The following is a 24832-nucleotide window of genomic DNA, read 5'->3' on the forward strand; positions in this document are numbered from 1 at the left end:
ACAGAATGAAAGTGTGTGTGAGAGACCTGTGTGTGTCGCGTGATCAGCTGGGTCAGGTTGCTGGGAAGGCCGAGCCTCATGAAGTACCACACCAGGTTCCAGAAGAGGATGGAGTGGCTGTCCAGGAACTGGACCTGAGAGAGAACAGCCTCGCCCTCGTTCTCCAGCAGACTCTCCATCTCCTTGCGCAGGACGAGCGGGCTCAGGTACGCCACCGTCACCTGCGGGGCCCCGCCCCCCTGGCTGCTGCTGCCCTCTGATTGGCTGCTGGTCTCGGAGGCGGAGTCTGTGTCTCGGAGGCCGTTGCACAGGTGTGTGTCGCTCTGGCCAGCGGGGGGCCTCATGAGGTTCTGCAGCTCGTCCTCCGCGCTCAGGTGACTGCGCTCCGCACTACACACACACACACACACACACACGCCGTAAGTTATTCCCACATAACAGAAACTCAGGCTCATCCGGGTCACTGAGGTCATCAGCGTGTTTGTATAGTTATTTAATTACGCCGTCCAGCATCGCGGATTCGCAGCAGCGGCCATTTTGCGACTATTGTTTTGCTCACTGTTGAATTATGGGATACAAACATGATTTTAAAACAGTTTAATCTGAAGTGAATATGTCTGATGTCCATGATTATGAATATGTTGAAGTGCTGTCATCAGTGTGTGTCTCTGGGATGATGCGACTGATCTCTCCGAGAAGCTTTGCGTCAAATATTTCCACTCAGATCAATATTTCTTGTCTAATTATTTACTGATGTGGCAAGTGTGTGTGTGAGAGACCTGCAGACGGGCCCCGGGTCACAGATCTGAGCGTTCAGCAGCGGGACGAACGGCGCGGAGCAGAACGGGCACGAGGTGTTGAGATTGGAGTCGTCAGACGTCCAGCCGGCCATGATCTCCTCATCGTACACCAGAGAGTTACAGCAGCGGCACAGCGAGCAGCTCGACATCAGCACCTGCGCACACACACACACACACACACACACACACACATTATGGTCATATTCCATCACGTCATCAGCCTGTGTTAGTGTCGCTTCACACACCTCAATCCCCGCCCCTTCCTGTGCAGAATCCCACGACTTCCTGAGAGGAACCGCCAGCGTTTGGATGTCAATCATGTCGATGTCACTCCCGACAGACAGCGAGCTCTACACACACACACACACACAGTAGAATGTGTTACTTGCAAATTAGTGTGTGTAAGAGTTTCTGTGTGTGTGTGTGTGTGTGTGTGGTCACCTCAGACGTGGCGTTATACAGTGTGTGTGTGTGTGTGTGTGTGTGTGTGTGGTCACCTCAGACGTGGCGTTATACAGCTTCTCTTTGGCCTTTAACAGGCTCTCTGGGATCTGGATCTTGCGTGAGTGTTTGCGGTTTGAGCCTCCGCTTCCCGCGGGCCGTCGCTCGTCCACACTCGCGGTGTGTGTGTGTGAGCTCCCGTCTCCTCGCGGCCGCCGCTCGTCCACACTCGCGGCCCGCCGCACCGAGCGGCTCCTGGAGGGCGTCAGAAGCTGCTGTAGTCGCACCGCTAGCCCGCGCTGGGGAGAACACGACACGTGGTTATAGTTCTCGTCCACCGGCTTCCGGTTCAGAGTCTCCCTCACTTCTGCTGACCTGCAAACACACACACACGCCAACATTTACAGCTCACACACAGTACGCCGCTATTCTCCAGATGTGATAGAAATCTATGGCGTCTCTAGAATGTGTGAAATATCAGATCATTCATTACAGCTCGTTAAATTTTCCCCTTTTTTTGTGAGAGCAAAAACACGGCGTTTGTGTGTGTGTCCCTTTAAATGCAAATGAGCTGTAGCTCCGCCTCCGTTCAGAAAAGGGCGGAACCTTTCAGGATCAGGAGTAACAGCAGCTTTAGCTCCGCCTTCCGGAGAGACTCAGGGAGAGCTTCACTTTTAGCGGAGACGTGTGTAGTTGTTGTGGAGATACACTGATGTGTGTGTGTGTGTGTGTGTGTGTGTGTGTGTGCGTGTGTGTGTGTGTGTGTGTACCTGCTGTCCCTCTCGGCCGGCTCACACCTGAAGTCTTCATCCGTGTTCTCCGCACAGTCTCTGTGGAAGGTGGACAGGCACACGTCACTGCGCCGCACCAGCGCCGGAGCCGGGCCGGAGGGAGGCTTACGGGACGCCGCCGCGGGATCCGCTTCTGCTTTCTTCAACAGCTTCAGCTCTGATAAACACAAACAACAGTGAAACTAGCCGCCAGAGACACGGGTCAGAGGTCACGCTGCTGATCGTCATCACTCACTGGCTCCTGACGCCTGGACGCTGCTCAGACTGTTGCTCTTCGTCAGCGACTCGTGGCTGGAGCTGTCACTCAACCCGCTCCAGCTGGACTGGCGAATCAGAGCCGAGTAGGGGCGGGGCTTGGACAGCACTTCTAAAAGTGATAGAGACAGAGCGACACGCGTCATGACCTGAAGCCACGCCCACACCGGGGGAGGGGGGGCAATCCCACCGTCTGCACTGACTCTGTGTTGTGTGAAGCCGCCGCCTCGTAACCAAAAACAAATCAACGTCTAAAACACTAACACGCAGAAATACGTTTTCATAAAAATACAGTCGTTGGAGACGGTTGGATTGTTTCCCCCCTGGTGGGCGTGGCCTAAATGCTCTCTCACGAGCAGCTGTCAATCATGTGGAGGGGGAGGGGCTCAGACCTGCGCGGGAACCGAGAGACGCGCTCCGATGCTGCTGTTTGATTGGCTGCCTGAACTGAGCCACAGCCAATACCACGTTACGAAGCTTCGCCCAGCGAAGACGCCCTCCCTGATTGGTGGATGGCCACTTGCTCTCTAGCACCGCCTACAGACGGCAGAATAACACACACACATTATATCAGGAATGCATTAGAGGACACAGAGGCATTATATCAGGGATTCGCAAACTTATTCTTAATTTGACATTTTTATGAATTAATTAAATATAAAAATATATATATATATATATTTTAATTTGACATTTTTATGATTTAATTAAATATAAAAAAAATATTTATTTTAATTTAAAATTTGTATGATTTAATTAAATATAAAATATATATATATTTTAATTTGACATTTTTATGATTTAATTAAATATAAAAAAATATTATTTATTTTAATTTAAAATTTGTATGATTTAATTAAATATAAAATATATATATATATATATATATATATATTTTAATTTTTACATTTTTATGATTTAATTAAATATAAATATATATATATTTTAATTTGACATTTTTATGATTTAATTAAATATAAAAAATATTATTTATTTTAATTTAAAATTTTTATGATTTAATTAAATATGAAAAAAATATGTTATTATAATTTTTAATATTTTATGCTTTAATCAAACATTAGTGTTCCATCAAACCCCAGTATTAGCTGAATAATGTTAAATATGATGACCTTATTGTAGTATCCGTAAGTGATGGTGTTGGGTGTGACTCCAGCCTTCTTCATCTCCAGCAGAACCCGCACCGCTAGAACCGGCTGCCCGTACTGACCACACAACTGCATCAGGATCCGGTAACACACCTGAGAGCACACACACACACACACACACTGCAGTCCAGGTCAGAGAGAACACACACACACACACACTTCAATAACGCGTTAGCGGATCTGACCTCGTCTGGCAGCACCACCTTCCTGGTCTCCATGTGCTTGAGCACCTCGTAGGCCGCGTGTAGCGCGCGCACCTTAGCGCTCTCCGCCTTCACGAAGGTGGGCAGGCAGATGAACCAGAGCCCGTAGCAGTGGCCCAGCAGGCACTTGGACCACATGTCCGGAACCGTGGAGTACTTCTGGGCCTTCTTCTGCGCCAGCTTGATCTCCTGCACACACACACACACACACACACAAACACAAGCAGAGAGCGTCAGCCACCTCACCCTGACCCCGTGACCTCTGACCCCGTGACCTCATCCTCACCTGTTTGGTTCGGCGGGGGGCGGGGCTATCCGGGGCACTTCCTTTAGCAGGGGTCCGGAGATGATCCAGGGGCCGGTCGAACAGGTCCGGCTGGAGGATCGGGAACGTGTCGTAGCTGTACATCAACAAACATTCGGCAAATATTTACGTGTCATAGCCATGTCATTGGATTTCATTTATGACTTCGTATATTATGAATAAATGTTTCTTATATTTTTCATTATTTATTAACTGTTATTTCTGATTTAATAAATTATTTGATTTTCTTTCCTTTCAAAAAGATGTAAGATCAGCTTTTCATCAACTCAAAACTTGAGAAATTGTTTTTGAACAGATTTACTACATTTAGCATTTTTTTATTATTTATTTTAATTTAACTTTATATTTCTGTGATTACATTATTTGATGTTTTTTTTAACATTATTTTTTATCACATTTTTATGATTTATTATTAAATTATTTTATGATCTTTTTTTTATTTAACTTATTTTAGGATTGAAATAATCATCAAATGTTCTTAGATTTAAATTATTATTAACTGTATCAAAAATACAGTAAAACAGTGAAGTATTTTTCCAATGTAAATCAGCTGTTTTCTAAGTGAATATAGAGTAATTACTGTAGCACCTGTAGCGAGCGGGTCATGTGATATCAGCGCACCTGTAGCGAGCGGGTCATGTGATATCGGCGCACCTGTAGCGAGCGGGTCATGTGATATCGGCGCACCTGTAGCGAGCGGGTCATGTGATATCGGCGCACCTGTAGCGAGCGGGTCATGTGATATCGGCGCACCTGTAGCGAGCGGGACATGTGATATCGGCGCACCTGTAGCGAGCGGGTCATGTGATATCAGCGCACCTGTAGCGAGCGGGTCATGTGATATCGGCGCACCTGTAGCGAGCGGCGGGTCATGTGATATCGGCGCACCTGTAGCGAGCGGCGGGTCATGTGATATCGGCGCACCTGTAGCGAGCGGGTCATGTGATATCGGCGCACCTGTAGCGAGCGGGTCATGTGATATCGGCGCACCTGTAGCGAGCGGGTCATGTGATATCGGCGCACCTGTAGCGAGCGGGTCATGTGATATCGGCGCACCTGTAGCGAGCGGGTCATGTGATATCGGCGCACCTGTAGCGAGCGGGTCATGTGATATCGGCGCACCTGTAGCGAGCGGGTCATGTGATATCGGCGCACCTGTAGCGAGCGGGTCATGTGATATCGGCGCACCTGTAGCGAGCGGGACATGTGATATCGGCGCACCTGTAGCGAGCGGGTCATGTGATATCGGCGCACCTGTAGCGAGCGGGTCATGTGATATCGGCGCACCTGTAGCGAGCGGGACATGTGATATCGGCGCACCTGTAGCGAGCGGGTCATGTGATATCGGCGCACCTGTAGCGAGCGGGTCATGTGATATCGGCGCACCTGTAGCGAGCGGGTCATGTGATATCGGCGCACCTGTAGCGAGCGGGACATGTGATATCGGCGCACCTGTAGCGAGCGGGTCATGTGATATCAGCGCACCTGTAGCGAGCGGGACATGTGATATCAGCGCACCTGTAGCGAGCGGGTCATGTGATATCAGCGCACCTGTAGCGAGCGGGTCATGTGATATCAGCGCACCTGTAGCGAGCGGGTCATGTGATATCAGCGCACCTGTAGCGAGCGGGACATGTGATATCAGCGCACCTGTAGCGAGCGGGTCATGTGATATCAGCGCACCTGTAGCGAGCGGGTCATGTGATATCAGCGCACCTGTAGCGAGCGGGTCATGTGATATCAGCGCACCTGTAGCGAGCGGGTCATGTGATATCAGCGCACCTGTAGCGAGCGGGTCATGTGATATCAGCGCACCTGTAGCGAGCGGGTCATGTGATATCAGCGCACCTGTAGCGAGCGGGTCATGTGATATCAGCGCACCTGTAGCGAGCGGGTCATGTGATATCAGCGCACCTGTAGCGAGCGGGACATGTGATATCAGCGCACCTGTAGCGAGCGGGTCATGTGATATCAGCGCACCTGTAGCGAGCGGGTCATGTGATATCAGCGCACCTGTAGCGAGCGGGTCATGTGATATCAGCGCACCTGTAGCGAGCGGGTCATGTGATATCAGCGCACCTGTAGCGAGCGGGTCATGTGATATCAGCGCACCTGTAGCGAGCGGGTCATGTGATATCAGCGCACCTGTAGCGAGCGGGTCATGTGATATCAGCGCACCTGTAGCGAGCGGGTCATGTGATATCAGCGCACCTGTAGCGAGCGGGTCATGTGATATCAGCGCACCTGTAGCGAGCGGGTCATGTGATATCAGCGCACCTGTAGCGAGCGGGTCATGTGATATCAGCGCACCTGTAGCGAGCGGGTCATGTGATATCAGCGCACCTGTAGCGAGCGGGTCATGTGATATCAGCGCACCTGTAGCGAGCGGGTCATGTGATATCAGCGCACCTGTAGCGAGCGGGACATGTGATATCAGCGCACCTGTAGCGAGCGGGTCATGTGATATCAGCGCACCTGTAGCGAGCGGGTCATGTGATATCAGCGCACCTGTAGCGAGCGGGTCATGTGATATCGGCGCACCTGTAGCGAGCGGGTCATGTGATATCGGCGCACCTGTAGCGAGCGGGTCATGTGATATCGGCGCACCTGTAGCGAGCGGGTCATGTGATATCGGCGCACCTGTAGCGAGCGGGTCATGTGATATCGGCGCACCTGTAGCGAGCGGGACATGTGATATCGGCGCACCTGTAGCGAGCGGGTCATGTGATATCGGCGCACCTGTAGCGAGCGGGTCATGTGATATCGGCGCACCTGTAGCGAGCGGCGGGTCATGTGATATCGGCGCACCTGTAGCGAGCGGGTCATGTGATATCGGCGCACCTGTAGCGAGCGGGTCATGTGATATCGGCGCACCTGTAGCGAGCGGGTCATGTGATATCGGCGCACCTGTAGCGAGCGGGTCATGTGATATCGGCGCACCTGTAGCGAGCGGGTCATGTGATATCGGCGCACCTGTAGCGAGCGGGTCATGTGATATCGGCGCACCTGTAGCGAGCGGGTCATGTGATATCGGCGCACCTGTAGCGAGCGGGTCATGTGATATCGGCGCACCTGTAGCGAGCGGGACATGTGATATCGGCGCACCTGTAGCGAGCGGGTCATGTGATATCGGTGCACCTGTAGCGAGCGGGTCATGTGATATCGGCGCACCTGTAGCGAGCGGGACATGTGATATCAGCGCACCTGTAGCGAGCGGGTCATGTGATATCGGCGCACCTGTAGCGAGCGGGTCATGTGATATCGGCGCACCTGTAGCGAGCGGGTCATGTGATATCGGCGCACCTGTAGCGAGCGGGTCATGTGATATCGGCGAACCTGTAGCGAGCGGGTCATGTGATATCGGCGCACCTGTAGCGAGCGGGTCATGTGATATCGGCGCACCTGTAGCGAGCGGGACATGTGATATCAGCGCACCTGTAGCGAGCGGGTCATGTGATATCAGCGCACCTGTAGCGAGCGGGACATGTGATATCAGCGCACCTGTAGCGAGCGGGTCATGTGATATCAGCGCACCTGTAGCGAGCGGGTCATGTGATATCAGCGCACCTGTAGCGAGCGGGTCATGTGATATCAGCGCACCTGTAGCGAGCGGGTCATGTGATATCAGCGCACCTGTAGCGAGCGGGACATGTGATATCAGCGCACCTGTAGCGAGCGGGTCATGTGATATCAGCGCACCTGTAGCGAGCGGGTCATGTGATATCAGCGCACCTGTAGCGAGCGGGTCATGTGATATCAGCGCACCTGTAGCGAGCGGGTCATGTGATATCAGCGCACCTGTAGCGAGCGGGTCATGTGATATCAGCGCACCTGTAGCGAGCGGGTCATGTGATATCAGCGCACCTGTAGCGAGCGGGACATGTGATATCAGCGCACCTGTAGCGAGCGGGTCATGTGATATCAGCGCACCTGTAGCGAGCGGGTCATGTGATATCAGCGCACCTGTAGCGAGCGGGTCATGTGATATCAGCGCACCTGTAGCGAGCGGGTCATGTGATATCAGCGCACCTGTAGCGAGCGGGTCATGTGATATCAGCGCACCTGTAGCGAGCGGGTCATGTGATATCAGCGCACCTGTAGCGAGCGGGTCATGTGATATCAGCGCACCTGTAGCGAGCGGGTCATGTGATATCGGCGCACCTGTAGCGAGCGGGTCATGTGATATCGGCGCACCTGTAGCGAGCGGGTCATGTGATATCAGCGCACCTGTAGCGAGCGGGTCATGTGATATCAGCGCACCTGTAGCGAGCGGGTCATGTGATATCGGCGCACCTGTAGCGAGCGGGTCATGTGATATCGGCGCACCTGTAGCGAGCGGGTCATGTGATATCAGCGCACCTGTAGCGAGCGGGTCATGTGATATCAGCGCACCTGTAGCGAGCGGGTCATGTGATATCAGCGCACCTGTAGCGAGCGGGTCATGTGATATCAGCGCACCTGTAGCGAGCGGGTCATGTGATATCAGCGCACCTGTAGCGAGCGGGTCATGTGATATCGGCGCACCTGTAGCGAGCGGGTCATGTGATATCGGCGCACCTGTAGCGAGCGGGTCATGTGATATCAGCGCACCTGTAGCGAGCGGGTCATGTGATATCGGCGCACCTGTAGCGAGCGGGTCATGTGATATCGGCGCACCTGTAGCGAGCGGGTCATGTGATATCAGCGCACCTGTAGCGAGCGGGTCATGTGATATCAGCGCACCTGTAGCGAGCGGGTCATGTGATATCAGCGCACCTGTAGCGAGCGGGTCATGTGATATCAGCGCACCTGTAGCGAGCGGGTCATGTGATATCAGCGCACCTGTAGCGAGCGGGTCATGTGATATCAGCGCACCTGTAGCGAGCGGGTCATGTGATATCAGCGCACCTGTAGCGAGCGGGTCATGTGATATCAGCGCACCTGTAGCGAGCGGGTCATGTGATATCAGCGCACCTGTAGCGAGCGGGTCATGTGATATCAGCGCACCTGTAGCGAGCGGGTCATGTGATATCAGCGCACCTGTAGCGAGCGGGACATGTGATATCAGCGCACCTGTAGCGAGCGGGTCATGTGATATCAGCGCACCTGTAGCGAGCGGGTCATGTGATATCAGCGCACCTGTAGCGAGCGGGTCATGTGATATCAGCGCACCTGTAGCGAGCGGGTCATGTGATATCAGCGCACCTGTAGCGAGCGGGACATGTGATATCAGCGCACCTGTAGCGAGCGGGTCATGTGATATCAGCGCACCTGTAGCGAGCGGGTCATGTGATATCAGCGCACCTGTAGCGAGCGGGTCATGTGATATCAGCGCACCTGTAGCGAGCGGGACATGTGATATCAGCGCACCTGTAGCGAGCGGGTCATGTGATATCAGCGCACCTGTAGCGAGCGGGTCATGTGATATCAGCGCACCTGTAGCGAGCGGGTCATGTGATATCAGCGCACCTGTAGCGAGCGGGTCATGTGATATCAGCGCACCTGTAGCGAGCGGGTCATGTGATATCAGCGCACCTGTAGCGAGCGGGACATGTGATATCAGCGCACCTGTAGCGAGCGGGTCATGTGATATCAGCGCACCTGTAGCGAGCGGGTCATGTGATATCAGCGCACCTGTAGCGAGCGGGTCATGTGATATCAGCGCACCTGTAGCGAGCGGGTCATGTGATATCAGCGCACCTGTAGCGAGCGGGTCATGTGATATCAGCGCACCTGTAGCGAGCGGGACATGTGATATCAGCGCACCTGTAGCGAGCGGGTCATGTGATATCAGCGCACCTGTAGCGAGCGGGTCATGTGATATCAGCGCACCTGTAGCGAGCGGGTCATGTGATATCAGCGCACCTGTAGCGAGCGGGTCATGTGATATCAGCGCACCTGTAGCGAGCGGGACATGTGATATCAGCGCACCTGTAGCGAGCGGGTCATGTGATATCAGCGCACCTGTAGCGAGCGGGTCATGTGATATCAGCGCACCTGTAGCGAGCGGGTCATGTGATATCAGCGCACCTGTAGCGAGCGGGACATGTGATATCAGCGCACCTGTAGCGAGCGGGTCATGTGATATCAGCGCACCTGTAGCGAGCGGGTCATGTGATATCAGCGCACCTGTAGCGAGCGGGTCATGTGATATCAGCGCACCTGTAGCGAGCGGGTCATGTGATATCAGCGCACCTGTAGCGAGCGGGTCATGTGATATCAGCGCACCTGTAGCGAGCGGGACATGTGATATCAGCGCACCTGTAGCGAGCGGGTCATGTGATATCAGCGCACCTGTAGCGAGCGGGTCATGTGATATCAGCGCACCTGTAGCGAGCGGGTCATGTGATATCAGCGCACCTGTAGCGAGCGGGTCATGTGATATCAGCGCACCTGTAGCGAGCGGGTCATGTGATATCAGCGCACCTGTAGCGAGCGGGTCATGTGATATCAGCGCACCTGTAGCGAGCGGGTCATGTGATATCAGCGCACCTGTAGCGAGCGGGTCATGTGATATCAGCGCACCTGTAGCGAGCGGGTCATGTGATATCAGCGCACCTGTAGCGAGCGGGTCATGTGATATCAGCGCACCTGTAGCGAGCGGGTCATGTGATATCAGCGCACCTGTAGCGAGCGGGTCATGTGATATCAGCGCACCTGTAGCGAGCGGGTCATGTGATATCAGCGCACCTGTAGCGAGCGGGTCATGTGATATCAGCGCACCTGTAGCGAGCGGGTCATGTGATATCAGCGCACCTGTAGCGAGCGGGACATGTGATATCAGCGCACCTGTAGCGAGCGGGTCATGTGATATCAGCGCACCTGTAGCGAGCGGGTCATGTGATATCAGCGCACCTGTAGCGAGCGGGTCATGTGATATCAGCGCACCTGTAGCGAGCGGGTCATGTGATATCAGCGCACCTGTAGCGAGCGGGTCATGTGATATCAGCGCACCTGTAGCGAGCGGGACATGTGATATCAGCGCACCTGTAGCGAGCGGGTCATGTGATATCAGCGCACCTGTAGCGAGCGGGTCATGTGATATCAGCGCACCTGTAGCGAGCGGGTCATGTGATATCAGCGCACCTGTAGCGAGCGGGTCATGTGATATCAGCGCACCTGTAGCGAGCGGGTCATGTGATATCAGCGCACCTGTAGCGAGCGGGACATGTGATATCAGCGCACCTGTAGCGAGCGGGTCATGTGATATCAGCGCACCTGTAGCGAGCGGGTCATGTGATATCAGCGCACCTGTAGCGAGCGGGTCATGTGATATCAGCGCACCTGTAGCGAGCGGGACATGTGATATCAGCGCACCTGTAGCGAGCGGGTCATGTGATATCAGCGCACCTGTAGCGAGCGGGTCATGTGATATCAGCGCACCTGTAGCGAGCGGGTCATGTGATATCAGCGCACCTGTAGCGAGCGGGACATGTGATATCAGCGCACCTGTAGCGAGCGGGTCATGTGATATCAGCGCACCTGTAGCGAGCGGGTCATGTGATATCAGCGCACCTGTAGCGAGCGGGTCATGTGATATCAGCGCACCTGTAGCGAGCGGGTCATGTGATATCAGCGCACCTGTAGCGAGCGGGTCATGTGATATCAGCGCACCTGTAGCGAGCGGGACATGTGATATCAGCGCACCTGTAGCGAGCGGGTCATGTGATATCAGCGCACCTGTAGCGAGCGGGTCATGTGATATCAGCGCACCTGTAGCGAGCGGGTCATGTGATATCAGCGCACCTGTAGCGAGCGGGTCATGTGATATCAGCGCACCTGTAGCGAGCGGGTCATGTGATATCAGCGCACCTGTAGCGAGCGGGTCATGTGATATCAGCGCACCTGTAGCGAGCGGGTCATGTGATATCAGCGCACCTGTAGCGAGCGGGTCATGTGATATCAGCGCACCTGTAGCGAGCGGGTCATGTGATATCAGCGCACCTGTAGCGAGCGGGTCATGTGATATCAGCGCACCTGTAGCGAGCGGGTCATGTGATATCAGCGCACCTGTAGCGAGCGGGTCATGTGATATCAGCGCACCTGTAGCGAGCGGGACACTCGGATCCGTCGGGCTCCTGCGGCTCCTCGGGAGGCATTATAAAGACTGTGTGTTCCCCGCTGAGACACTCGTCCCGATCCATCAAACGCACGTCCTCCGGTTTCTCCACATCAACCTGATCAACACAGAGATGAGACTCAAGTCAGCTTTATTCAGCGTGTCAGAGCAGCTTTACAGAGATAACAGGACCATTATTAATTTAGTAATTTATTTATTAATTTAGTTCATTTATATATATACAGCCGCTCTGGAGAAGAGCGTGATGTCATCGTCCAGCTCAGTTCAGTTCTCGTATGATGCTGTCAGTGCAGGAGATCAATAATATTGCTGGATATTAAAATAAACGCAAGCCCGGATCTGATTGGCCGCCGGGGTCACATGCGCAGGTGAGCGTCTGACCTTCTGCACACACTCGTCGAAGAACTCCAGGCTGACGTGGCGGTCGCTGACGAACGAACACTCCTCGATGAACTGCGTGAACATCTGCGTCCTCGTGAGCTGAGCGTAGAACTTCTGCTGCGTGCGATCGCGAGACTTCAGGAAACCTGCGCGAACACCATCATCTCGTCAGCAGTGCTAGCGTCATGTTTATCTTTATTCAAAGCCTGTATGTATGATGCATTAAAAATCGACATAAAGCTAAAATGCATTATTTTTACAGATTCTTTCTGCCTGAAACTGGTTGCTTGCCGTGTTTTACTTTCCAAAGGTGAGGTGCATTACAAGGCATGATTAAAGCATTCGAATACTTTTATAATGCCTTTTATATAAATGCTTTAAGTAAAGTGTTACCGAAATTGCTTTTTATATTCATCAGAATGAACGATGACAATGATAATATCAGGTACTGTTAAAAGCATCTAAAGTTCATCTTGGGGTGAAGTGTCCCTCAGACCGTGAGTGATGTTCATGAGAGGGTATAGCGCACCCTGCAGGTTGAAGAGGGAGCTGCAGTCTGTGGTGCGGTCTGACGGCGCCTGTGTGATGGGCAGCAGGAAGGAGCGGTAGCCTCTCAGTAAGGAGCTCATGAAGCGCAGGAACGCCTCCTGGATCTCCAGCTCCAGCTGCTTCTGACGCCCGTAGATCAGATCGTAATCCGTGAGCAGGAACTCCAGCGTGGCCTCCTCCTGCCCCGGCGTGTAGACTGAGGGACACACACACACACATTCATGATTCTGAAGCTGAAAACACTGAAGTATTTTAGATGAGTATTCTTGCACTGACTAGATATTTTTAAAATAATGTAGACCACTTTTTATTGATAAGATCAGACAAGTGGCGTTATCAGGACTCACTGCATTATTAAACACTATATTCAACACGATATAGTAGTTTAATGTTGTGGGTGAACTATACACAATATACAGATTGTCACTATCCATGTTGCATTTTTGTATCGCGATATATTGTGACACGATGTATTGTTACAGGAAATGACATCATCTGCGGGTGTCAGGCGCTCACTCACTCTTCTCCAGAGTTTTGTTCAGGTTGGTCAGAGAGTTCAGGAGGATTTTCCCATGTTTCCTGGGCAAAGAGCGCCAGGACAGAGGCTTCTTATCCTCAGACCTGGAGGAACAGTTCAGCACATCACTCTTACAGACACTAACTCGTCTCTTCGGCGGCGTTTATAAGATCAGGAATACTGTCAAACACTGGAATATTATTATGATGTAAATCATCTGTTTTCTATGTGAATATACAGTAAAGTGTAATTTACTCCTGTGATTTTCAGAGTCACATGACCCTTCAGAAATCACTCTAATATGAGGATCTGATGATCAAGAAACACTTATGATTATTATCAGTGTTGAACACAGTTGTGCGTTTTCTTTCTCAGGATTCTTTGATGAATAGAAAATTCAAAAGAACATGAAATATAATCTTTTGTAACAAAATAACTGTGTTGACTGTCATTTCTGATCAGTTTAATGCATCTTTGATGACATGTTTGAACAGTGGTGTATATTAGTCCATCTCAACTTGATCCTAAATTAATGCATTATATTAATTCTAACTTGATTGTATTTCTTAATTCTATATTAATGCATTAAATTAATTCTATATTGAGTCTTCATTCTATATTAATGCATTATATTAATTCTATATTGATTGTATGTCTTAATTCTATATTAATGCATTAAATTAATTCTATATCAATTGTGTCTTCATTCTATATTAATGCATTAAATTAATTCTATATTGATTGTGTATTCATTCTAAATAAATGCATTATATTAATTCTATATTGATTGTATTTCTTAATTCTATATTAATGCATTAAATTAATTCTATATTAATTCTGTCTTAATTCTATTTTAATGCATTATATTAATTCTATATTGATTGTATGTCTTAATTCTATATTAATGCATTAAATTAATTCTATATCAATTGTGTCTTCATTCTATATTAATGCATTAAATTAATTCTATTGATTGTGTCTTCATTCTATATTAATGCATTAAATTAATTCTATATTGATTGTGTCTTCATTCTATATAAATGCATTATATTAATTCTATATTGATTGTATATCTTGATTCTATATGAATGCACTATATTAATTCTGTCTTGACTCTAAATGAATGCATTGATGTAATTCTATATTAATTCTATATTAATTCTATGTCTTGATTCTGTATGAAGGCATCATAACGCTGCAGCTCCGCATGATCCGTGTGTGTACGGAGACTCACTGGAAGATGGTGTTGGTGTCGAGGTCCACACACACCACGTCAGACGGGGGGTCGTAGAGGTCGAAGTAGCTGGAGTGGACGCCCACGATGAAGGGCATGGGGGCACAGAGCACATCCGCCATCCTCAGCGGGCACAGCGGGATATACGGGCAGAACCAGCGCAGGGGGAACGACACCTGACACACACACACACACACACACACACACACACTCAAGATAAATCTATTCGGACACACAATAGTAAAGGCAATTGCGAATTTTAATCTTACAATCCAGACGTTTTTTCTCGCAATTGACTCTCACACACACACACACACACACTCACCGACACCAGCGCCTCGCTGACGGACGTCTCACACACACACACACACACTCACCGACACCAGCGCCTCGCTGACGGACGTCACACACACACACACTCACCGACACCAGCGCCTCGCTGACGGAGGTCAGGACATCGGGTCTCAGCGAGTGCAGGAGCAGCTTGTGTTCGGTCAGGACGGCCAGCAGAAGGGTACAGGCGTTCTCAGGGCCCAGATTCTGCAGCAGCTTCACGAAACTGGCCCCACTGAGAGCGGGAAACACAGCAGCCAATCAGAGCACAGAGCCGAGACGCAACAGCCAATCAGACTCATGCAGGGAGAGTGTGTGTGTGTGACTGACCTGAGCGGCAGCGGAGATGAAACCGGCTGACAGAGCAGGAGGTTATCATACGGAGACAGCTGAGGACACACGGCACACATTTACACACACACACACACACACACACTTCTGAGTTCATTTCACACTGATTTCCGCTTCCACCTCATGCTTTGATTTCGCACCCAGCACCCGATTAACCATTAATTAGGGGTGTGACGAGACACTTATCTCACGAGAACGACACAAGACTTTTGCACAATAATTCATAGAAATCCACAATGACAACATTCATGACTGGAAATGACGACAACAATTCATATAGCGTTTGGTTATAACTTGTCAATCATCTTGATGGATGACGCAGAGGAAACGCTGACCAATAAGAGGACAGCTGTACTTGCATGTGACTTTGCGTGAAAACATTTTGCTACGCTTTGAAAGATCGTCTTGTGGAAGAGCGAAACCAACCAAGAGGAAAAGTGAGTTGGTTGGTTTGATATTTCGAGTGTGTGTGTGTGTGTGTGTGTGTGTGTGTGTGTGTGTGTGTGAGTGTGTGTGTGAGTGTGACATTTTAGTCTGGCGAGATCTCGTCACACCCCTGCCCGTAATCAACCAATCAATCCCTCAATCAGTCTGATCTCAATCACAGCTCTACTGATTGGGCCTGAGCGATCAGCTGCGGATGTCTACGGTACAGTCACTGAGGAGGATGATGATTGAGCTTCATCACCCCCTGTTACCCACGTGCCCCAGCGTGCCGGTCGGTAGCGCGCCGGTGCCTGCGAGGGAAGCGTCAGGGTTTAATAACACTCGTCAGCTGAAACACACGAGACACACACTCGCACCCGACTCGACCCCTCACCTGCACCAGGATACGGGGACGCTGGGCCGACGGGAACGGGACGTTGTGCATGAAGCTGGAAATGTGCCTAGAGACACACACACACACACACAAGATCAACATTCTCAAATAACACGACAGAAAACTTCTGGAATCCCAAATTACCGTGAATAACATCAAACAATATGAACAGCATAACCTTTCAAATATTACAATACAACGATTAATACAAAATAAAAGTGTGTTTACATAATATGTGTGTGTGTGTGTACTGTATAGTTATGTTGATTAATTGTGATTAATCATTTTACAGCTATAATGCTACATATTTATTTTTTGAAAATGCACATTTGACCAAAAGCGAGATGCAGATAAAATGACCTTTTATAACCTTCTGGGGTTGTTCGTTTCAGAGTCACACTCGGGGTGTTCGGGTCCAAATGGACCCAAAGGGCGGGATTTATATATTTTTTTTTAAAAATCATGATTTACTTGTTTTTTATAATATTTTTTCTTTTCTTTTTTGGTGCTTTGAGATAATTTCAAAAAAAAAAAATTTGAATTAGTATTAATGCAATAATTATGACAAAATCTCCCCCCATTGAACATAATAGAAAAAATATATATATTTATATTTTTCTTTATTTTTTTAAAGCTATATTTCATTTTAGAGTCAAGCCTAGGCCTCATAAAAGCAATTTTTGAAATGAGATGGATGCCATCTGGTGGACAAACTGAGCATTTTAAAAATGCAAAACACATGTATAATCTGAATTTTTTTGGTGTGTGTGTGTGTGTGGATGTGTCTGTTTTGCACTCTTGATGTTTTATAGATTCACCCCTTCACTGTTGTGTGCTTTTTTTTTCAAGATCGTGGCTGATTTGTAGATTGTACGCACAAAAAAACTCACTATTTTCACATTTTTGCCAATTTCCCATTCATTTTCCATGCGGCTCCATTTGGACCCGAACACCCCAATTGTGACTATTTTTTTTTTACAACCACTTGGACTATTCACATCCTGTCCCCAATTTTTTTGGGTGTTCAAATACCAAATACCAACAAAGTCACCAAATTTCAGACCATTCCCAGGAAGCTGTGATTTAAAAAAAAAATTCTGCGGGTCCATTTGGGCCGAACGACCCCAGAGGGATAAACATGTGCTCTTCTTTAATGTGCCGTTGATCTTCTAGAGTGACCACAGCTTCAGTGATTAGGACAGGAGTCATCTTTACAAGCTTTCTGCGTAATTCAATTATGATTTTAATGTTTTTATGAGACCCTGTGACTTTTCCTTCTTCAATACAAAAAAGTGATGAACTTTGACTAAAAATGTCTCTCTTGATGATTTATATTTCATGATATTGATCTCATAATGTCTAGATATAAATCCAAAAGCAATATATATAGAATGAGGATGTATTTATGATCACGACTCACTTCTCCAGCGGCAGCACGTGCGGCCCCGAGATGGAGTATCTGTAGATGAAGGTCAGGAACTTCTGGAAGACGCTGAAGAAGGGCCAGTGCGAGAGGACGCAGATGCTCTTCTTGACCTGAACGCTGCGGTTGGTGACGGGCCGCCGGTCCACCACACTCAGCAGACCCAGACACACACACTGCCGCTCCGACAGAGACTCGCGCGGGAACGTCTCGTAGAACTGGATCGCTGCTCCGTAAACCTGATGCACAACACACAGCACATCAGCACACACACACACACACACACTCTCGCTCTCACACACTCACTCACTCACCTTGTCCCCGGAGGCGCTGGTGAGGACGAAGGTGGAGAAGACGGGCAGCTGGTATTTGGTGTTGAGTGGCCAGCTCTCCACCGACACGCCCATCGGGAGACAGAACACCGGCACCGAGTCCGGCAGAGGGAACGAATCCAGATCCTCCTCGGGATACCGGCTGATCAGACCTGCACACACACACACACAGTTACGCAGTCTATAGTGTGTGTGTGTGTGTGTGTGTGTGTGAGAGAGAGACTCACCTGCTTCGTACACCAGAGCGTTTGCTTTAGACACAGAACGCTTGTAGCAAAGATACAGCGCAGGACCCCACTGCACACACACACACACACACACACACACACAAACAATCAAACCCACAGAGGAGAAACCGAGAGTAAGAGAAAGACAAATAAAGCAGAAGAGGAACTGATGGTGTTTGTGAAGTGTTTCAAGAGTAGCGGATGTTTGAATTACAAACTCAGCGCTCGTTTAGCTTATCAACACACACTCGCACGATTATGACTTTTTACCTCACAATTACAAGTTTAGATACACAGTCAAACCAAAATATATTCCGACTCCTTCAACATTTCTCACATTATCAGTTTATTGGTAAACATGAGCAGAACTCAGTTCTCAGATCAGTGGATATTTGACTGGTTTTGGACTCTCACACATGAATTATGGTGAATATCTGTGAAACTGAACTCCACAATTAGATAATAGCAGTTTAGCTCAACCAGTGACCAAGCGATGCTTCATGTTGTTCAGTGTGTGTGTAAAAAGAGCATTAGCGATTACAGAAAACACACTTCAGCTCAAAGTGGAGGAGTCATTATTGTCCCAAGTGTGTATTTATGTCTACTGTAGTCACTGTATGAAGAATATTTGGGTATAATATGTCTCGGTTTACTTTATTTGATCTCCTTACTTACAGAAATGACTGCACCGCTTGTAAAAATAACCAAAAAAATGATATGAATAATTTTTGGTCTGACTGCTATTCCTTGTTTAATTATTCATTTCTTTAAAAACTTTTGAATGGTAGTGTATATGGTTAGATATGGAGGCAATATGTTAAACAAATAAAGAGGAGAATCATTGAATCAGGGAATTCTCAAGTCAGTGAATCAATGAATCAGTGAGTCAATGAATCAATGAGTTGGTGAATCAGTGAATCATCAGCACCATGCCCGTGTTGAGGTTCTTGTCGACTCGGCAGTACGTGTGCGGTGCCGTCTCGCCCTTGCTGGGCATCAGCAGCGAGATCTCGGTCACGCCGAGTGTGTTCAGCGCCTGAGAGTCCGGGGCCCGGCGGTACATCAGGAAGGTTCTGTGAGTCCCGGGGCCGCTGGAGCTCAGGCTGGCCGACCGGCTGTACGGGGTCGTCTCGATCAGATGCCATCCCTGGCGCAGCGGGTCCTTGCCCTCGTACAGAACACTGCACACACACACACACACCATAACTCATCCACAGAGGAACACATCAGCAATGATATTCAGTTTATTTGACAGACAGATTGAAATGAAGCTTGTAAATGTCTCCTTGTATCCCTTTATTAAAGTCCCCCTGTGGTGTAAATCAGCGTTTAATGTTGTTTATGTGTGTGTGTTGTGTGTTTAATACGCTTAAACCGTGTAAGTTGATAAGTGGACAGCATTGCTGAGTATTTCCTCCTTAAAGGGATAGTTCACTTTGAAATTAATGTTTGATATGTTTTATCTTCCCTCAAGGGCATCCAAGATGTAGGTGACTTTGTTTCCACAGTATTTTCAATGTTGACATTTTCAGTCAAACCGTTGTTGTCTATCAGTCATACACTGGAGGCTAAGGGGGTCCACCAAAGAGCAGCACAGAGAAGTCCAAATTAAACATGATTTAATGACTCGTAAATGTAAGGACACACTGATGGCCTAAGACACGAAACGAGCGGTTTGTGTGAGAAAACCAACAGTATTTATATCGTTTTACCTCGTGTAATCATAGCCACTGACGGCACGGGCGCTTCGGTCTGGAAGTGATCGACGTCACTCTTTGTTTATACAGAGATTTGGGAAGTTTTTCCTTTCACTAAACATATTTAGATATACGGGAAACCGCAATGGAAGACGATTTCGGGATATCTAAATATGTTTAGTAAAAGGTAAAACTTCCGAAATCTCCGTGTAAATATTGAGTGACGTCACACGCAAGCGATCACTTCCGGCGTAACATTGAACTGATTCAGTTCGGTTCAGTTGGACATTGAACAACTGATTCAGATCACTATGATTACACGAGGTAAAACGATATAAATACTGTTGGTTTTCTCACACAAACCGCTCGTTTCGTGTCTTAGGCCATCAGTGTGTTCTTACATTTACGAGTCATTAAATCATGTTTAATTTGGACTTCTCTGTGCTGCTCTTTGGTGGACCCCCTTAGCCTCCAGTGTATGACTGATAGACAACAACGGTTTGACTGAAAAATGTCCAAATTGAAAATACTGTGGAAACAAAGACACCGACATCTTGGATGCCCTTGAGGGAAGATAAAACACATCAAACATTAATTTCAAAGTGAACTGTCCCTTTAAAACTGCAGTGAAATCTGCAGTACGCTTTGAAATCGCTGGTGTTTCTGACGTCACAAACCACCTTGTAACCAATCAGATCAACGGGTGATCGCCAACCAGTGGATCTCTGAGTGAGGGAGTGAGTGGAGGCGGGGCTCATTTGCATATTCATAGAACCGCGCATACTAAATGAGGCGAGGGTGTCGAGTTACATTCAAGATATTTTCAAGGAATAAACATGTTGCTCAAAGATGAGAGGAGTCGTCAGTGCGTCTCACCCGAGCTCTACGATGGGAGGCTTGTCGTGTCCTCTCCGGTAGCACAGGAACATGTGTGTGTTGTTCATCAGTCCCGCGCTCAGCTCCGCCGGATGGCCTGCTTGTGTTTTCTCGATGCACGTGAAGCCCTCGGGGACGTCCTCTCCCAGGCCGCGGGCGATCACGGCGAGATCCGTGACGGGCTGCAGAGCGCGGACGCCCCTCTGATGAGCCTCCTCCACCCGCGGCGACGAGTCGCCCGCCAGACCCGCCACCACGAAATAATCCACCAGCTGCGGACATCTCTCCTCCGCCATCACGCCGCTCTAAACACCACTGCGCACACACACACACACACACACCGTTACAGCGCAGGGCTAATCACGGGAGAACATTCAACTCATCATTTCAGAATACACAGCAAAAACTGCTTTTCTTACTCAGGGTTTTAGTCTTGTTTCCAGTCCAAATATCGAAATATTCTTAAATCAAGATGCATTTACAAGAAGACTAAAATACCACAAGACATTATGTCTTGTTTTCCAGGCAAATGAGTCAAAATGAAGTAAGATGTTGTTTACTCACACACACACTCTATCCTGACCCCTAAATCTACCCATCACCCACCCACATCTGTCTGATCTACACCACACGGGTCAAAGGTCACCGTGCAGGACACCTGATGACAGCCTGAACTGCATCCGTCACACTCGGGGATTCACATCCACAAAACACACGCAGGTCGCCACGGCAACGGGCTCAGAACCGGACATCCCGCAGTGGGAGGAAACCGGGATAACTGAGGATTTAATCCCGTCAAACCTCTGCTCACCTGGACAGATGTTCACTGTTCCCCGAGCCGAGGTCATGTGACGTATGATATCATCAAGCCGAATCTCAGTCAGCGAGAGGAACGAGTGCAAGAGCGACACGAGCTCGATCTGCTGAAGTGAAGAAGCGGCGCGTCTCTCGTCACTCCTGCGATCAAACCCACGAACACGAGTGTGTGAGCGACGACGACACGTGCAGGAACTGAGGAAACATCAGATCGCTCGTTCACTTCCTCCACAGGCGCTCACAAATCAGACCAGAAGACACGTTTCCGGCAGAAACACACACTGAGACACTGAGACACACACACACACTCAGGCCCTTGAGAGAGCAGCCAGAAAAATGGAGCATAGCTGTAAGAAAACTAAACTAGAGGTATTCGGTATTTCATGGAAGGAGATCTCGACCGCATACAGAGAGGCCTTAAAGCTACACTGTGGAACTCTTTTAGTTTATTCTTAGCTAAAAACCACTTAGTTCTTTGAAAAACATATGTGCTCATTAATGTATATTTATTTCGCTCAAGTAATAAAGTATTGTCGTGAGTGTATAAAATGCCATTGAAAACACAGTAAGGGGTACTAATGTCGGTCGCCATGTTGCCCCTCCATCTTCAAAGAGGGACATACTCGTTAATTCAAGCTTCGCCTTTCGCTTTTACGTTTGAGTTAACACTCACGGACGAGGTCGAACTGGAAGCCATGTTAATCTTGGACTACATTGCCCACCGTAGGAGTTAAAACCAAATCGGAATTGAGAGGAACACTGGATGGTATATATCTTTTCACCACTAGATGGAGGTAAAAATCACACAGTGCAGCTTTAAAAACGGTTAGATCTGCTTATTATTTTTCAAACCTATTAGAAGAAAATAAACACAATCATAGGCATCTATTTGAAAAAGTGGCTAAACTAACAAAAAAGAAAGCCTCAAGCCCAGAAGTGTGCAAGCAACACAGCAGTAATGATGACTTTATGAATTTCTTCACTAATAAGACTGATAATTGACCCTTAGCTAAGCCCCGCCCTCCCTAGTTACTGTTGCTATGCCTGTCAAGCTTTCGCGGCTGACACATCTATTACAGTGTGTATGCACCGGTGTCAGACATTCCCAATCAGATAATTAGTCATTTTTAGCGAACATGTGAAATATCTGAGAGAGCAAGACAAAAGGGACTGCAGTATTCCAGTCCAGGGATATATCCACGACATATTAATATGCAACCGATTAGAGAATAATTTGTTAAAAGTTGAAGCTAAAGCCTATAGCGCAAGCAGCAGCGCCTCATATGCTGAGCATTCACATGGGAAACACACAAATCGAGGACAGCAGGGTATGTGCAAATAATACTAATAATTATAAATCAAACAGCTGATCCATAAATCTTGTGGAAATAGACTAATATCGGGAGAGCCGTGATCGGATTGGGTTAAAGTTACTTAGTCAGGTAGGCTGTCGATTAACAAAATGCTGAAATATATTTTAAAGTATGTCAGTGAGCCTCCGTCTTGTCTTTAATCGTCTTATTTTACGTTATAAATACACACACACACTGAAGTACAGCAGCATCCATCCACAGGTCAACTCTCACACACACACACACACACACACACACACACTGAAGTACAGCAGCATCCATCCACAGGTCAACTCTCACACACACACACACACACACACACACACACTGAAGTACAGCAGCATCCATCCACAGGTCAACTCTCACACACACACACACACACACACACACACACTGAAGTACAACAACAGTGAATCCACCCACAGATCAACAGATCGCTGACGCAGGACAGAGGAACACACACACACACACACACTGCGGCAGCGCGACAGAGCATTGATCTAGACCCATGTGTACTCACACTCCTCTTATGACCGCGAGGTCAAAGTTCATGAGACCGCATGGCGTCCCAATGGTCACTTCAGGTTTCTCAGTAGTGCTTCCTTAGCTTTTCATAATCAGATTTTGGCCAAAATTGAGAGTCACTCCAAACCCAATCTGAGGCCGTGTGTCACATGAAGACTCACCCTGAACTAAACAGCATCAGAAAGATGAACACACCAGGTCACCGACTGACCCACGACCTCAGGTGCTTCACTAGAAAACTCCACTTCCTGTTTCAGGAGTGATGCGCTTCCTGTCAGCGCTGCATTTAGCTCTTTCTAAGCACTTTCAACATCCACTTCCTCTAACGCCTGAGCTGCATAACGCAAGAGTTTCCCTCGGCCCCACATCCGCTCATCTGCAGCTGCACACACACACACACACACACAAACACACACACACACACACACACTGTGTTATTAATACAGTCGCTCTATAAACAGCTCAGATCACGCTAAACATCACTCGCCGACACTGGAAACATCCTGCATGTATTGAACTCTAACTCGATGTTCTGGAAGTAAATTAGTGATAAATGTCTTCAAACACAGAAGTGTGTGAAACTGCAGTAAACGAAAAGAACGCCTTGCGTTTTAAAGGAACGTTTCATTAAACAATGCTGAAGCGCTCGGTTTATCAGACGGATGAGGCTAGTGAGGAAACGCTTTCACTTGATCTAACGCTACGCTAGCACACTAAACTGCATTTGAAAGTTATATTGTTATTCTGTGTGTTAGTTTGTTGGCTATATGAGATTAGCAGTGCGCTGGATCGTCATCATGTTGAGCTGTATAGCTTTGGTTAGTTTTATACAGTTGCTCTCCTGTCTAATAACGTAACGCTATATGCAAGAGCGGCGTCTCTGTCGAGTCGAAGTTAGTCGCGAAGCTCTCGGGGTCTTGAAAACGCCACGCTGATATTGACAATATGCGTGAGCGTTAAGCAGTTATACACGTCTGTCGCCATGGTTACTATGGGAGTACTAGCGTGAACCAGGGATAGCGCGGATGTGGCAAGCAGGGCGGTGGCGTGAGTGCTGATGCGTGACGCACTGCTCTCGTATCACTCGCGGAGGAGCGACGGCAGTGAAGGAGGAGAGAGGCCGAGGCCTGCACGTGTTCTCCGTGGCGGCAGTCGTCCGGGAGGGGATGCCGATGCTCTTTACTCTCAGTTTGTACTTCTTTATTTTACGTTTATTAAAGGTTTTTAATGTTCGCCAGTTCCCGCCTCCTCCTCCACACATCATCTAGCCTCGCTACAGCAGATATTATGTGACTAGCGGGCGATGCGCGAACACGGACGGGCACTAGTTAAAACTTTTCTGGTTTTACAAATTCTCTG

At 48.6% G+C, this 24832-nt stretch overlaps 1 protein-coding gene across 2 annotated transcripts in view; it reads right to left on the minus strand.

The window, feature by feature from the left end:
* Nucleotides 1-24832, minus strand: part of dennd4b (DENN domain containing 4B) — a 33842-nt gene that overhangs the window by 4160 nt on the left and 4850 nt on the right. The window contains exons 1-24 of one of the 2 annotated variants that reach the window (XM_039688799.2): nucleotides 21592-21771; nucleotides 20781-21095; nucleotides 19136-19388; nucleotides 18208-18277; nucleotides 17963-18132; nucleotides 17646-17887; nucleotides 16226-16292; nucleotides 15385-15443; nucleotides 15145-15289; nucleotides 14722-14897; nucleotides 13491-13591; nucleotides 12951-13166; nucleotides 12422-12567; nucleotides 12004-12137; nucleotides 3943-4057; nucleotides 3639-3845; nucleotides 3418-3546; nucleotides 2680-2824; nucleotides 2268-2399; nucleotides 2012-2189; nucleotides 1298-1616; nucleotides 1046-1150; nucleotides 780-955; nucleotides 27-390 (exon numbers count right to left, since the gene is read on the minus strand). In XM_039688799.2, the coding sequence (XP_039544733.2) occupies nucleotides 27-390; nucleotides 780-955; nucleotides 1046-1150; nucleotides 1298-1616; nucleotides 2012-2189; nucleotides 2268-2399; nucleotides 2680-2824; nucleotides 3418-3546; nucleotides 3639-3845; nucleotides 3943-4057; nucleotides 12004-12137; nucleotides 12422-12567; nucleotides 12951-13166; nucleotides 13491-13591; nucleotides 14722-14897; nucleotides 15145-15289; nucleotides 15385-15443; nucleotides 16226-16292; nucleotides 17646-17887; nucleotides 17963-18132; nucleotides 18208-18277; nucleotides 19136-19388; nucleotides 20781-21076 (3945 nt within the window). In that variant the 5' untranslated portion in view covers nucleotides 21077-21095; nucleotides 21592-21771. Of the gene's footprint in view, nucleotides 1-26; nucleotides 391-779; nucleotides 956-1045; nucleotides 1151-1297; nucleotides 1617-2011; nucleotides 2190-2267; nucleotides 2400-2679; nucleotides 2825-3417; nucleotides 3547-3638; nucleotides 3846-3942; nucleotides 4058-12003; nucleotides 12138-12421; nucleotides 12568-12950; nucleotides 13167-13490; nucleotides 13592-14721; nucleotides 14898-15144; nucleotides 15290-15384; nucleotides 15444-16225; nucleotides 16293-17645; nucleotides 17888-17962; nucleotides 18133-18207; nucleotides 18278-19135; nucleotides 19389-20780; nucleotides 21096-21591; nucleotides 21772-24832 lie in introns of those variants that run through there. The other variant, XM_039688798.2, reaches the window with a different exon arrangement.

This window comes from Pimephales promelas, chromosome 12 (assembly GCF_988280905.1).
Source record: "Pimephales promelas chromosome 12, fPimPro1.hap1.1, whole genome shotgun sequence".
In the NCBI taxonomy this organism is placed as follows: domain Eukaryota; kingdom Metazoa; phylum Chordata; class Actinopteri; order Cypriniformes; family Leuciscidae; genus Pimephales; species Pimephales promelas.